At 45.0% G+C, this 16,100-nt stretch overlaps 1 protein-coding gene across 19 annotated transcripts in view; it reads left to right on the plus strand.

Moving 5' to 3' along the window:
* Window positions 1-16,100, plus strand: part of rbfox3a (RNA binding fox-1 homolog 3a) — a 222,609-nt gene that overhangs the window by 81,175 nt on the left and 125,334 nt on the right. For all 19 annotated transcript variants that reach the window (XR_007963143.1, XR_007963145.1, XR_007963146.1 and 16 more), the window contains one exon: window positions 2,936-2,986. Coding sequence is in view for 15 of the 19 variants with exons in the window: in XM_052070491.1 (XP_051926451.1) it covers window positions 2,936-2,986 (51 nt within the window). In the remaining 4 variants the exon portion in view is untranslated. The remainder of the gene's footprint in view (window positions 1-2,935; window positions 2,987-16,100) is intronic.

The following is a 16,100-nucleotide window of genomic DNA, read 5'->3' on the forward strand; positions in this document are numbered from 1 at the left end:
AGGGGCGCCGACAATTTTATCCTCGTGTTTAGATGCACTGACCTCAGCTTACCTTCACTTTTATAAGGAATTCTAATCGCTTCATCTCATGTCATGTCACTTAAGTGCGGGGGGTGGGGGGGGACGTCTTGCGGTTACTCAGTTTCATCGGCCATCTGGTAAAGTGCTTGAAAATACCATATTCCCACTGATGCTATTCACAGCTTGGTGGTAGTTGTGCTCCCTTTTTCTTTTTTTTAAAGTATTCATTAATGTATTTATATATTTCTTTGAATATACATATATAATATTATAAATAACATCTGTCAGCGAACAAAATACACATCAAATAAGACTATAAGATATTTATGTATAAACGAAAGCCCGGCCAAGTAAGTCTCATCAGCGGCCAGCATTACCCGGCAGCATGTAGATATCCAAAAATAAAAAGGCCCATTAGTTGAAGTGAAGGTGTTTCCAATTAAATTAGATGAAATCTATGAGATTACTGCTGGTGGGGAAGCTGTGATCTCAGCAATTAAAAGCTGACATCCTCTGAGCTCTGCTCTCATCGTTCCACACCCACACACACACGCGCAAAAGCAGGCTTCATGTGTTCCATTGTCAACCATCCAGCCTTAGGGAACTTCCACTGCTCTTTATCCTCCTAATCACTAATCGAAAAGTAGCACCCCAACTGCATGATAACAACCACTCCTCCCCGTAAAGCAAATGACTTTTCCCGTTCATTTCAAACCAGGGGGTCGGGCGGGGTTAGTGAATGTCAGCATTGATTTTTTGATACTATAGCTTTACATCCTTGTTACCTTTTTATGTCTTGTTACTTTATCTTCAAACCATGCAAAGCTGATTATCATCTTACTTTGAATTATTCATCAATGCATTTTTTTTTGGTATGTTATTAGTTTTAGAGAAATGACAATCAAACTCAACAGACTCAAAATACCAGCAAAAGTAAACTGTAAAAAAAAAAAAAAAATGACAACCATGCCCGGTTGACATTTTTTTTTTCCATGTTAGATATTTCGAATTTGCTGACAATGATTTTATTGCACGTAGTCTGTTTCACACTTCGGCAGGACTTGGACCCTCTTCGCAAATTTGGTCTCATCTTCCGCTACCTCTTCAGCTCCTACTCGGTGCGTGATAGGACACAGGAGGCTGATGTAATTTGATTGGAGGTATTAAAGTTGATTTGATTAAACATAGGTCAAATTACCGGATGGTTAATGGAATCAGGCTGCAGTCACCTGTCGGGCGGCCCCCTCGACGAGTCATGCGCGCGCACGCACACGCGCAGTAATCAACACACGCATAACCCAATCGTGTTTCTTGAGCGAGTGCACAAGCTGGCAGTCGCTCAAGGAAGCGCAGTGCCATCACTGGCCGATGTCTGACATTATTCCATATGGTCAGTTAGAATGATTGCTGGTTTCAATTTTACTTCCAACGCATGGCTCTAATCTTGTTGTTCGTCCTCCCACGATCCTTTAGAGAGCATTGTAAGCACAACAGGTGTGACGACGCCTTTAATGACACCGATGACAGATGTGGCTCACTCCAGACGTTGGTAACCGTGCGAAATTTTAGGCCAGTAAATGGGCAAAGGAAGACCGATCCAGTGGCGATTTACCTGACTTTCGAATCGATGGTGTGGAAGGCTGAAATCAAGACCGTGCAGCATTGTTATTGTTGTTTTTATTTCCAGGTTGTAACTGCCCAATGTTTTCACCAAATATTAAAGACTAGCATGATTGTGTTTCTGGATTTGTGTTTGGTAATCACAGCGCTAACACATTCCGTCCCAAAGACGTATTTATACGTCTTTCTAGACTGCACACGTTCAACCCCAGATACTTATCTATGTCTATATATATATACATATTTATATATTTTTTTCAAGAATTAAAGCAAAAAAAGAGTCTGAAAATGGCTGCCATTGATTAAAACTTATCTGGTTCACTTTTGTCTTCTTGCAAATTCAAGGATTTTTAGTACTCAATTATTTTTCAATATTATCTTGCTGATTATCTTTCCAATTTTTACTAGTTTCATCTCATTTTTTTTTCTTTTACAGTAGTTTTTTTCAGTTTGTCTTATTTAAAAAAATCTTTAAACGTGGTGCTAGTTAAGATGAAAGCGTACAATATCAATCCCACTTTTCACAGCACAAACGAGCCGAGTGTTCCCCACAGCCCCCCTCCCCTCCATCTCTCCCTCTCCCCCTATCACGTACGATAAGAGCAACCCATTGGATTAATGCCGGCCATTTAAGACATGCTCACATTCACACAATTGCCACCATCTTGCGCTTGCCATATACATTTTTAATCCGAATTGGCCTCGCCCTGCCATTACGCCAAAGTAATTAGGACAATACAGTCACAGCAAGAGGGAGCACATTGTCTGAGCCAGTGGCACCACCGACATAAGCAATAAGCGTTGTAAATGTTGCCGTCTGCCTCGGAAGTCGATTTTCTTTTCTCACCACCGTACACGATTTTCAATATATATTTTTTTCCTTCTCTATGATCATCATGACATTCCACTCCCCATATCTTACCGACCCAGCGTTTGCGACACACCTTCCTTCACCTGAAGCCACTCGCATTAACCTTCACTCAAGCTCTGCTGATCTAGTAGGATTTTCCTGACATTTACTGAATCCGATCTTACGAGAGCCAATGCACGCAAAGAGCTTTACGTTTTATCAGTGGGTTTTGGAGATAATTCCCTTGTCTTTTATTTAACGCTGCATGATTACAACAGTGAGATCCTTACCACATAACACTAAATACTACAGTATAGGTTTAGTCAACGGGCGAAGGTGAACGCTTCATCTCTTTTTCTGTCCGAATGATGGCACCCAAGTTTATGTCTGTAATAGCTAAAATGCTTACCCCCCCCCCCCCCTTTTTTTTGTGCTCCTCTACAGGCCCCTTCACTCGGACCAGTCGGCCGTACATGGAGACCCCCAGTTGGGCAGGTTGGTGTTCTGTTTGTTCCTCTGCTTCCATTGCACATGACTGACCAAATTTCATACCACCTCTGGTACCCAAGTGAATGTGTGTGCGTGCGCGCGTGCAGCCAGCTCTCTTTCCAAGCGTGTGTATGGGTCGAGTGAGAATGTGCTGACTGCACCGCTTCGGTTCTGGGCATGCCCACTCTTAGGGGCTATAAATCCTGAGCGCAGTGCTCTGACTGTGTCAGCAGTCCAGCCAATGAATGGATATTAAATGCCACAAAAAAAGCCTCTTTAATTCAGCTGCTCCCTGTGTCATGCTGCTGGCCATGCTTTCGCTCTCTCTCTCATTGTCTCTCATTATCCATTTACTCATTCACCTCTTTCTTTCACTTCTTGCACAGCCATCCACCTTGCAGCATGATCATCCAATATTTATTATTGTTTCCGTTTGATATGTGGCTGTAGTGACTGCTGAGACCCAACATGGAGGTTGTAGCCATTTGTTCTCGCCGCCTGTCAATACTAATCTAATAAGGGAAGGAAAGATCGAACACAACTAGCTTAGATCTTTGGAAATACACACAGTGCACGCAATTACTCTTCGGCGCACCGCTGGGTAAAATCATTTTATTTCTATTTATTTTTTTTTTTTTACACATAGTCGAACAGGATATCAAACCTCAAACAATTCAAAGATCGCATTCTAATAAGCGGTGGTGGGTACGTCAATAGATTGCTCTGGTTCATTATTCCTCATTTGCTAGCTGGTCATCGTCAGGCCATCGTTATTTCAGTCCGGCTCAGTCTGTCGGTTCATCACCGCGCTTCCTTCATTGCTAAATTACAGTTCGTCACTGCTAAAAATAAATCAATAAATAAAAATGCATTCCTTGGGTATTCCCAGTGGCATAATTGCCGGGAAAAATGCGATGCTTTTTGGCATTTAGCCTACATGTACGTTCAAATTTGTTTGTAGCCTCACTTCACAAATCGCCCAATGGAGTAAAAATGTTGCTAACCAGCTGCTTGACTTCAATCCACATATAAAAGCGAACTGCTTATTTCCCTAAATAAAACAAACAACCCTATTTAAGAACGGCATTTTACGTTTACTTTGTCAGATTTATTTATTTTATTTTGGATGATCTTAAACCTTAAAAACTTTCAATTCTGCCCCCCAAGCCCCGTCCCAAAAAAGTTTCAAAAGCGGGCGCTTACTGTTTCGCTGCATTGTATATTTTACTCGAAAAGTCTGATAACGAACATGAAAGTGGAGAGTGACAGGAACTCATAAAACACTTTGAGTCCACGCACGCACACATCATTGTCCCCATCCATAATAGCAATTACGGCTGAGCCTTCTTCAGCCTCTATCAGCGTTGATCAACGGGCCTCCAGGCCCATCGAAGGCTCTGACGCCCAATCACGCTGACATGGAACTAATTGAAAAGTCGTTCAGCTCTCCGAGTAAAGATCTTCATGAGAGAATTGCGTCTCCTTTGAAGATGCGTGCTGAGATGCGTTTCGGTGATACAGGCGACAAGAGCTGTTTTGTGTCAAAACGGGTCTTGACGTGCGTCGTTGAATGAGAGCCGTGATTATGCGTCGATTGTTTTCATCGTTTTATTTGGTGTATGTGTGTGTGTGTGTGTGTGAGAGGTGTGGTTTTGTATCTGCACCTTTCAAGAGATTTGATTGCAAATTTTGGCACAATATAAATTAATTACATGGAACCATCTACTGCCCCCCATTATACGCCCCTCACCCCCCCAAACGTTACAAGGATATTGAAACAACAGCAAAAACACTTTTTTTTTTGCAAATTGCACACAAGCATGACAAATCTCAGGAAGAACTTGCTCCTCACGACATGGTTCATTCAACTTTGTTAGCACCAATTGTTTCCATTTCGGACCCAAACCACAACTACTACCTTAACATTGACTGACAAACGTCCTTAAAATGAATCATGACGAAAATAGACTTTGACTGACATTAAAACTAATCCAATTGCCAGAAAAAAAATGTTTTGCCTCATATGAAAACAAAAGGTAAGAAAACCTGAAAGCCTGAATATTTACGTAAGTTTGATGTCGAACTGTTTCGATTGGGAAAATTATACCCAGTGAAGTTTCTTTCTGCCTCTGGGCGTGTTTTCACAAAACAGCGCTGCAGATTTGAGGTTTTCTTTCCCACCCCCCCCAGACATTAAATTTTAGATGCAATTTCCTCTCTCGGAAGGGGCCAGTCGGTGGCGATAAATCAGGCGTTTTGGCTATTTGTATACATTTCCATTCGATCCGCCTATATTTCGCGCAACAGGGAAAGCCTTATAATTCATATTGCATGAGCTGTAATGTAATTTTTGAGGGTCCCGGCTTAATCGTTGGTACTGGTTCCAGTGCATCAAAAAATGTTTTTTTTTTTTTAAACACTGCAAATTTACACAGCCTTTATTAAAATTTAATTTTTATCAGCAACGGAATTATAAATGATAAAAATGACTCCGATGCGTGGATACAAAAAGATGGAGCTTAATTTGGTTAGCCGCTAGCCGCCTCTAAACCGAAACAATCCGCAAAGCTTCAGAAAGCTTGGCCTGTCATTTAAATTTTTGTTTATTTCCAATAAAGTCTTGACTGGCCCAAATGGTGATCTAAAGTGACGTTGTTGCTCCAGCCTGACAATTAATTTATCTTCAACGGTGTTATTTCACCAGTTTGACATATTTTCAGTCAAAGGCGGGTACTCGAAATATCCTTGGCAAAATACATTCGGTGACCCCGCATGTACAAACTTATCCAAACCTGTACCTCTGACACCGATCGCTTGAGGCTGATTAATCTTGATGGCGATTGTTGGAATTTGACCTCCTAGCCATTTGTTCATGTTCATAAAGCTGTGTTTGTCCCCCCCCCCCCCCTCCCTCCCTCATCATTAAAAATGCAAGCTCGGCCTTAATGATGATAGTACAAAGCAGCCGAAGAGCCACACTTAGATTATTAACACAAATAAACACCGTTTGGGGCTGTCGGGAATTACAAAGCATTGCGACGATTATTTAACTGACATCCTGCCGCTCTGCTCTGGTTCGCACACGCGCACACACGCACACGCTTGCGTACGTATGCACAGATCTCAGATGTTTTCCGCTTAGCTGTGATGTGTACACAGAAAAAACCCCTGTTGGCAAAAGAGGGAAAAAGTTCAACAGACAACCGGCTGTGCTCAATGTGGATTTTATTGCCTCTTATTGTGAGCACACAGCAGCGGCAGACAACTCGAAAGTGTAAATGCCTCCACTTCTCCTTCTATTTGTTGAAGTGATGACCCCCCGCACCCCTCCCCAATGTGCCTCGGAGCTGCTTTTAACACTTCCAAAAAGGCCATTACAATTAAAGCCGCACTGGCCAGAGCAAGGGGAAATGGAGACAGGTGTGATGAGAGTAAAAGAGGGTTGTCAGCACAACGAGTGGCGGGGATGCTTTTAGCCCTTTCTCCGCGAGTAATGTCCAATTACCGCCGTGTCGGGTGGGGGCCGCCGCCTCCCACTGTCATCAGCCCACAAGCGTGAGGTGATGGCCCTCTGCAATGGGCTGATTGTCAGCCGCCGTGCATCACAAGCAGCGAGAGGGTCTGCGGGGCCATCCAGCGGAGGCTGGCAATTCACTGTGAATATTCTTTTTCGTTTAGTCGGTTGTAACAGCCTGTACACCTCCGAGCGAGACAATGCGTTCCAAGCATTGCACTGAATAAACCACAATCTGGCAATGTTTTTTTCCAATCTGTTGTATAATCTCTAATATTGACCAGCAGGTGGTACCAGATATTAGACGTTCTATCCTCTTGGAAATGTTTCTCTCAATGGCATGCTGTCAGGGCCTTCATTGCTTTCTCTGCAGGGCCGAACATGATCAGTAGCACATTCCTACGTTTTCATGAAATGGGAATAATTTTATTCCAACAGTCTTTGGCTTCAAGTCATTTGTTTTTTGTTTTTGTTTTTGTTTTCTCCAGATTTCAGCTTCACTGTGGTGCCAGTTGAAATTGCATTTTTTTTAAACCAATCAGATTTTAGATTCAAATCCGACATGATAGAAAATATTGCCATGCACCCAAATATTGCTTTTAAAAGTCATTGAGGACACATCTTGTGTCGCCACCCCACCCTGGCCAAAATAACGTTCCAAAGAAGTCATAAAAAGACCCAAGTTGACATGCCATTCTTCCCCCCCGCGTACAGCCGCCACTCGGATCTGCATGAGTGACGGCTCCAAACTTTATGGCGGCGTCTTGCTGAGGTTGCCTGACAGTCGGTTCTTACCTGTTTAATGGGGGCCCATAAATACGAAGGTGTCAAAAAAGACCTGTACAAGTGCTGACTGCCTAATCATGAACTGTGTGAAAGGGCATGTTTGCAACCAACGCCGTTATAAACTTACGACACGTACGCGCACAGAGTACTACTGTACACCGGTGGAAATATTCAACAGCTGCCGTCACATCCCCAGGTCACAGAACTACACCTCATGCTTCCCCCCCAAAAAAGTATACGCAATCCCTTCTCACCCGTCTGCCTCTCGTTGTGCTCGCTTCGCTCGCTCTGCTTTCTTTTTATGTCTCTCTCTCACTTTTTATACTCTCATTCATCATGTTGACAGCACCACGGCTACTTTTGTGAAATGGAGAAAAATGTTTAAGTCAGCTTTTCTCTGTCTCTACGTCCCTCCCTCCCCCTTGGCCATCTACTCTAGATATATGCGCACGCGCGTGTGTGGAGCCAGCAGACAGGAGTAATTCTTGCCGTATGGAAAGCACTTTACATATGACACCCGCTCCGGGATTCTGCTGCCAGTGTTGCAAGTGAAATGACCCAAACGTTTGGTGCTATAAAGTTCAGAACTTCCCCTTACTTCCTCAACTTTCATGTTGCGCGCACCTGGGGAAGGCAGAATATTGAAAAAAAAGAAAACCCACAAGGGGTGGAATCTGTGCAAGTCGAAAAATCTGAAACATTCATGATGATGATGATCAGTTGGCGAAAGATTGCCACAATTGAGGAGTTGCCAGCTCGGAAAACAGCTGATCCAAAATTGCATAACTGTGAAACTTATGTGGCAACCCGGTGGTGGACCGGTTAGCACATCAGCCTCTCAGTGCAGAGTTGCGGCCTTCCTGTGTTTGCATTCTCCCCGTGCCTGCGTGGGTTTTCTCCGGGTACTCCACTTTCCTCCCACGTTCCAAAAACATGCGTGGCAGCTTAACGGGACACTCCAAATTCTCCCTAAGTGTGAGTGGTTGTTTGTCTATTTGTGCCCTGCGATTGGCTGGCGACCAGTACAGGGTGTCCCCCGCCTACTGCCCGAAGACAGCTGGGATGGCCAGTAGCAACAATGTGCCACTACGCTCTTTGCGGCAGCGGGCGCTTTCAACACAATTAAAGAACTGCTTAATAAATAATAGCCACCTTTCCTCCCCCTGCACCCACCAAACAGAAATAAATCCATTACAATGGCAGCCCGTACAGTTTCTCCTGTTTTTTCTTCAATAATTGATGAAGTCACATTCCTGTAGGCACTAATTAGATCAACAGGAAATTAGTATTTATTGGAATTGCAGGCTTTCAGAAAAGGTCATATTGAACATTAGCGCAACGTCTAGTCAACCATGCAAACGCTCTTTCATGGTTATGCGAAGGGTTCTAATGGAAAGTCTATTGGCCGATACAGTCAAGGGTGTTTGAGCACTGTGAGTGGACGAGGGCAGTGGGAGGAAAAGCCGAAGCGCTGAGTTTGGTTATAACTCAGCTTACAGTCCTTACTGGCAGCGAGTGTTCATTTAGAAAAGCTGACATCTATGTTGGGAATCGCCGGAGTTAAGATCAATAGCTCTAAAGGCATAAATAAGATGAAACTATCGTGTCTCATGTCAAATAATTTTACGTTCAGAAATGAACCTGTTTCTTCGGAGACAAAGGGAGTGACTCTGGGTGGTGTTATCAGTGGAATATACTGTGTTTTACCAAAAATTCTGTATGTGACAGCCATTGAAGTATTACGTGAATACAGTCGCCGCTTGTCATACCGCAGAAAACATTTTAGCATTTTTTATAGTATTGCAGATGTTTGTTTTATTTTCTTCTTAATCCTACATTTCTCATTTCATTTGGCAGATTTTTCAATATATCACAAAAATTCCCGTGATCATTTTTTTTCCCCCATGCGGACGGCTATTGCAGACTAACAGAGAATCAGAAGTAAAAAAAACAAACAAACATAAATAAATGAACATTTCACACACAATACAAATTTTAAATACAAAGTGTCTACAGGCAAGCAAAAGTGACACAGACAAACAACCATCAATGCTCACAATCACACCGAGAGACAATTTAGAGTGCCCATTGTCGCCGCGCCCGTTGTTTTACTCATCAAGAGTGTTCCGTTTAATTTGCACCAACTATGCCCAACTGGACTGGTGTATCATTCAAAATAACCCTGACCTTTGCCCTTTGAGCATGCAGACCTCCTCATTTCCCAGTCAGAGCAACTCTGTCACCGCATAAATTTCAATTGTTTCAGTATTACACAGTAAAGAGGTTTTATTAGTCACTGCGGGATACCGATATTCAAAAAGGTTAACGGAGGCCAGCTTCAAAACGATTGCTGCGTCGTTAATATTCGGCGTGAGGTGCCCCGAAATGACAATAGACAACAACCTTCAAACTTTTTGGTGGATGCTATGCGCTGGTTGCTATAATACACACACAAAAAAAAAAGCGATGTTGTTTCACGCTGTATGTCAAGCCCCACATTTCAAAATACCAATCGGGGATGAGAGAACACCGGCCTGTGAATCGTCTTCAGGTATGACAATTGTGACACAAGCGCGATTCTCGAGAGACGTCGCGGAGTGATGTAGCGAAATAAAGAATTCTGAAGTGAATTAAAGTCGTAACCTAGCGGCTCCTGCTTCTCAGCGTGATATAGTGAACATAAAACATGATGAAGCTGTGTGATAGGACAGGAGAGGCCAATGACTGAACAAGCCTTTGATGGGCTTATTATTCTAACTTTGATTTATGGTAATTGACCTCAAAGTGGAGACAGTCATAATTAATGCTGAGGAGGGGGAAAAAATACAGCCCTCTTCACCATGTCTCTCTCGCACGAGGCACCCCCCCCACACCCGGAGAATCAATTTTCAGCTGTTGAACGACGAACACAAATTTCTCCCAAATATTTTTTTTTCCTCGTGTTGTCAACTTCCACTTCATTTTCACATCACTTCATCACCATCCGATGCATTTTTCTTCGCCTGTTTGGAGTCGATACTGTCACACGCGTCTTGTTTGGAGTCCGATTGTATTGGTAATGCTTCACCCCGCCTTTCATCATTCCTAAAAGCATGGAGGGGTGTCAAATGACGCCGCTCGGGTGGGCGGTAGCGAGATGCTGAGGACGGAAGAAGAAGAGGAGTGGGACAAAGCGGCGGGGGGGTGGCTGATGAGTTGCAGAAGCCCGCGCGTATGCTTGGTTCACTTCTGTGGCCCGGGTGGAGTGATTAGCAGTGCGGAATAGTAGAATGAGTTGCGCCCCGCGGGCTACTTCACGTGTCGTTCTCCCCCTCTGAGATGGCTTATGCTAGTTTTGAAAACGGTTGGCACTCATTTAGCTGCTTTTTTAACCTTTTGAGGGACAGCTGATCGTGTTATCATTTTCTTTCTTTTCTCCCCAGTCCCTCATTCCCACTTTCCAGACTTTCCTCCATCGTCTCATTCTTCGGTCGCCTATATGCATCCCCCCTTTTCTCTCTCCACATCCTATTTTCAACTCAAGACCACCACACGACCATCACATTCGTCTCCCCCCAGCCCCCCACCCCTGTCTCCGTGTCAATGTCCTCCCCGAGTGGTGACAGTGTGACAGCTGCGTGCCGCTCTGTCCACACCAGCGCCTTTGATCACTCTCCCACTGCTCCATTGTGGCTAATGAGGAGCGCAGGAGGGCTCGGGGGTTGGGGGGTGGGGGGGTTGCGTACACTGGAGCTCCCAAACTGCCCTCGTGTATCTCGAGCGGCTCCTCCATCCATGCACTCTCCCTATGTGTCTTCCTTTCATCCGTGGGCCTATCTGCCCCCCACGCCCCCCCCCTCTTCCCTCACTCCACCTCCTCCTCTCAGCTGCTTGTCACCACGCTCACTTTTTGACTCGGTTCACTCTCAGCCACTCCGATGAAGTGGATTCAGGATGATGAAGGAATTCCAGCTGACATTGACAATAGCGTTTTAAAGGGAGGAGAGGGGGTGGGGGGGGGGGGGGGGTTGCATTCCTGGCCATTAAAAAAAATGCAATGGAACACTCAGAAATTAACGCCAACACAGTTATTGGAATCATTGAAATATTTCGATACAACATTAGCGACAGATTATCCTTCTCGCGATCATGGTTCAGAGTGCTGTGGAGCTCACTGACGCTTTGTCTGTAATTCCAGATGTGTTTTTTTTTTTTTTTTTGGCCAAAGTCATCTGGAATAAGCTTGAGAACCCCCCCCCCCCCCCCCCCCCCGCTTTCATCGATTAACCGATCGCAGAAGTAGGTTTGCTGCAATGATTTCTTTCAGGTCTATTGAGACCATTCCCCATGAGGAATCATGAATCACATACCGCCCGTTCTCATATTCATTTACAATCTGTAAACTACACAAGTGGACCCTCCCCCCCTTCCCCACCATATGTCTGCCTTTACCAACCGCCATGATTACCCCGAAACGCCATCAATCCGCCGATTCAGTTCGCGGCGCTCGCTTTTGTGCGTCGAAACCATCCGCGCGCGCGCAGCCAATCGGAAGCGACATTTACAGACCGCATCCTTAACGCTTTTCAAATCTTATCACTGGCTCTGTCTGCGCCCTCCTTTGCTGCGTCGTCTGATTTTTGGGTCATATTTCTTTGTTTTTCTCAACCGCCAACCGAGATAAAACTCATCGCTCGTCTTGCTCCCTTGCCTTTTTTTTTTTTTTAAATGCCGTCATCACTGGACTGTAGAAATGATTTCCAACCAGCTGTTCCGATGCAGGTATGGAAAATGGAAGGGAGAGGGAGAGAGGGCGAGCGAGCGAGCGAGAGAGAGAGAGATGGTGCTAATATTGATCTTGGTTAATTAGATTCCCATTGAAGTCCCGTGGGGGATTGGGGCAACGCAGCTCTGTGTTTGAGTCCGCGTGGAGAAAAAGCAAGGCCGAATCAGAAGGAATTCCATATCCAAGGCAGACTTGTTTGGACAAAAAGCAAAGAAATCCAAGCTCACCATATTTGATGTATTCAACTCTGATCCTTCTCTCTGTTTAATTAGACGTCCTTTTGTCTTTGATGCTGTCCCCCCCCCACCCCCCTTCCTCCCCCAAGCTTGACGGCATTTTATGTTCCGACTTCATTTGCATGTTCCACTCTTGTGTGCGTACGTGCGGCGGGAGCTCCCGCTATCTAATCGGAAGCCAGCATGCGCGGTTGCGGTCGGGCGCTCCCGCGAATACGTACGATTATCTGGGAACATGTGTAAGCGACAGGATGTGGATTTTAGCCTACACCGCATCTCTGCTCCACGTGGCCAAGCCCCTTTGTATTTCCCGTGAAATGTTTGTCATGCTTCCCCCCACCTCCACTTCTCAATTTCACAGCGCCGGCGATAGCTGCCAGGCACGGAACACACAGGCTTGATTTACAGCCATTGGCAGCATCGCATCACTTAAACAGAATGAACCGGGCTTCCTAATTAAAAACGTGTCCGTCTGTCTGCGGCGCTACCTTTTAGAACCGGAAACGTTTCCCGGGGTGTCGGTTTCTATTTATTTATTTATTTATTTTAAAGCTGACACAAGACTTGGGAAGTGAAAGGCCTTTTTCGTACACGCTCATTCCTATAGATGTGCCACTTTGACTCCACCCATCTGTCAATTATTCCGCCATTTTAATAACCCAACAGGAGTCCTCCCAACAATTATCTGGACTCTGTTTGTCTGTCCAAATGATTCTTATTTCTATTTATGTATTCTTTTTTTTTTTTTTTTTTTGCGAATCGTTGTCATTTTGGATTTCGCGGCACAAATTATTGACGTAGAAAGTTTTTTAACTTGGGACTTTCTTGTTATTCACGCCCACCAAAGTGCACTGCGTATAACCTTAAGATGGGTTCATAACATTGTCAACAAACAATGCAATGCAACGATGCCATGCAAATAAATACATCTCATCACGCTTGGTCCGTTTGTCATTTTAAAAAGACATTATGTGCATTTAGAAGGGGTGTGGGGGAATTATACAGTAGGGCCTACACCATTAAAAATAAAATAAAATAAAGTGGTTGGTTTTAAATCCGATGCGTCTTCGCCAAGTGTGGAAAGCATGTGTCGTACCTAGAAATGACGAACCAGCGGCGAACCATTGGCCTCATTCACACACACACACACATTTTAACTCAACCTTAGTTTAAACGCACAAACGCGGGGCCCCGGGGCGCCCAGAGGAAAGGTGCTGAATTGGCTATTTCTTTTTCTGCTCCCAGGAGCCAGGAGGAAAAGCCATTTTCAATGCTAAATAAACAAGCCCATTAATGGTCTCGACTCTCCCGCCTTACCATATTTCTATAGTCAACGGCCTTGAATGTATGACAGGGGAAAGGTCACTTGCAGACTCAAGTAACACACACAAAAAAAAAAAAAGTAGAAAATCGCTGGTGGGAAGGCTTCTCTCAATAGGCGCACATGCACGGTGCGGCCAATGTGTTTTTTTCCTCACCGCTCATTGTGATTTGTCCAGACAACTCTATTTCCTATCATGTTGCAGCTCAGGTCCTTATTATTTGCCGCGGTCTTTGTTTGCCTCGCGTGTGTTTTTGCGTGAATCCTAATGCTGATATCAAGGTGTTTGTCAGGGAACGCTCCACGCCTAAGAGTTTATCTCAACTAAAACGATGATTAAAGGGTCTTGGCCTTTAAATAGACAATCCTGTTGACCTAATTTAGAGTCTCGATCAATCCCGGGCTGGCCACATTCAGTGAGACACCAACCATTGATTTTTCTCTCTTCTGCTGGCCCGGCCTGAGCGCAGGAGCCAGAGAAGCCTTCCAATCAAGGAAGAGAGCCACGGGCGTACAGTATTGTAATACAATAAAGTATTATGTATGTATGAAAGTCTACACACCCCTCTTGTTCATTTGAAAATGGGACTGAGACAAACCCTTTCAAAATGATTTCTGGCCACATTCATTTAACTGTGGATGAACAGTTAGCACGATGGCCAAAATGTCAGGAAAAGCCGACCAGAACATCCGAACGACAGTTGAAGCTAGTCACAGGTACTTTGAAGGAAGTTGAGTGCCACTTTCCATTTAAAAGAGGAAGTCCTGCAGTGATAATGATCCAAACAAGCCTGGCAATGCCAATGCTTAACATGGCGTAGCATAAAAATGTCTAGCGTCTGATGCAACTTGCACTGGTCACCCAAGTTGTAGTTTCATGCGGGTTCTGTCACTTCTTTTTCGAATGAATGTTTCTCACGTATGATGGAATCCCTTCAAAAAAAAAAGTAATAATAAATGGGACGCGATATCTCATTTACACTCGCGAGCATTAACTGCGCCAGTCTTTCCATTCATTGTTTCATCGCGGAGATACTTGTAACTCATGCAAGGAAAAAAAAATCTCTATAAATAAATTGGACCCTCTCCACTAAAATTTATGGCAAAGAAGCAAAAAGTCCTGAGACGCCAAGTTTCTCAAAGTCCACTGCATAATATTGCTTCATTGGCAAATTCCCTTTGCTCCTCCTGCTCATCTTTTTCCGAGTTCAACTTCACTCCCCCCCCCCTCCCCGTCCCCCTACTCCTTGATCCGCTCGATACTTTATTCGTTACTCCTTCAATCCCTCCATCTATTTTCATCTGTCTCCCATCTCTCTTTGTCCTGCAGCTACAATAGCAATGAGATCTTTTGCATTAAGAGCGCGACTGGCTGAGCGAAATGGGCCAGCGTGCAATTAGTTTTGCGAGTACTTATCTCATTAAAGTAAATGAATTATTGATTTAATGACACTCATGCTTTTAGTGGCGAGCAACTGCTATTATGAGTAACGCTGTTGTTTGGAAAGGACACCGTCCGGCTCGGCATGGAGAAAATATCTCTCCTCATTTCCACTGTCCGCCTCTTCTCCTCAACTTTTTCTTCATCTCTCACTTTCGAGCGAGTCTCAAACACCGCCTGGTGTTGGCGGCAGAAAAGCGGTGTGCGGAAAAACGAAAGTAACCGCTCGTCGGAATCGTCGCTGTTTTTCCTTCCGCGTGGCTCGTCTTCCTGCTACCCATTGACGTTTTTCAGGAGATGTAAGGGTGAGGATCAATCGATCTACTCCGCGCCCAAGAGGCAGATTGCAGTCAGATGAAGGGCTTTGCGTGCAGCTCTCTCTCTCATTCCGCTAATCGCACTTCTAGGGTCCCCTGTCAAACATGACCCATGGGCTTCTCGCCGCTTCCCCTTCTCCCAGTCCAGTGATGAGAATATTCAATAAACACTTTCTCATGACACGTCATGATGCCCAAAAAAAATGGTAGGGCCCTCCGAGGGGAAGCGAGGGGGCTCAATAACCTCAATGTATAAATGATGATGCCTCTGAGCCTTTCTAATAAATCTCCCAGCTACGGTGTCCCCCGCTGAGTAAGCGATGGGGCAGCAGGTGGCCCCAGAGACGCCTCACGAGCCGACTTGGAGCTTGTCCGTACCGAGGGAATGTGCGCAACTGGCAGATTTAGCCTTTCCAGAGTTGCGCCGGTGCGAGCGGCACCACCCCGCGGAGCGGATGACACAGTTGACCGCGGGCATTCGTCTTATTCGCCGCCTGTGGAGAATAGCCGCTCGCCATTGGTTAGCGTTGCCAGCTGATCGTGATTCTAAAAATGAGCTGGCGATGAGCAATCGATGATCTTCGGCCTGCTGTCCGCCATTTACTTTCACCTCTCCCTTCATCGGTGGACCCCCCCCCCCCCATCCCCTCCTCCCTCCCTGATCCCAACTCCTCTCTTGAAATTCAAGGCCTCCCGACTTGCAATTAACCTCCCCCACAGGCATCCATCCACACACACAC

This window comes from Hippocampus zosterae, chromosome 7, assembly GCF_025434085.1.
Source record: "Hippocampus zosterae strain Florida chromosome 7, ASM2543408v3, whole genome shotgun sequence".
NCBI lineage: Eukaryota > Metazoa > Chordata > Actinopteri > Syngnathiformes > Syngnathidae > Hippocampus > Hippocampus zosterae.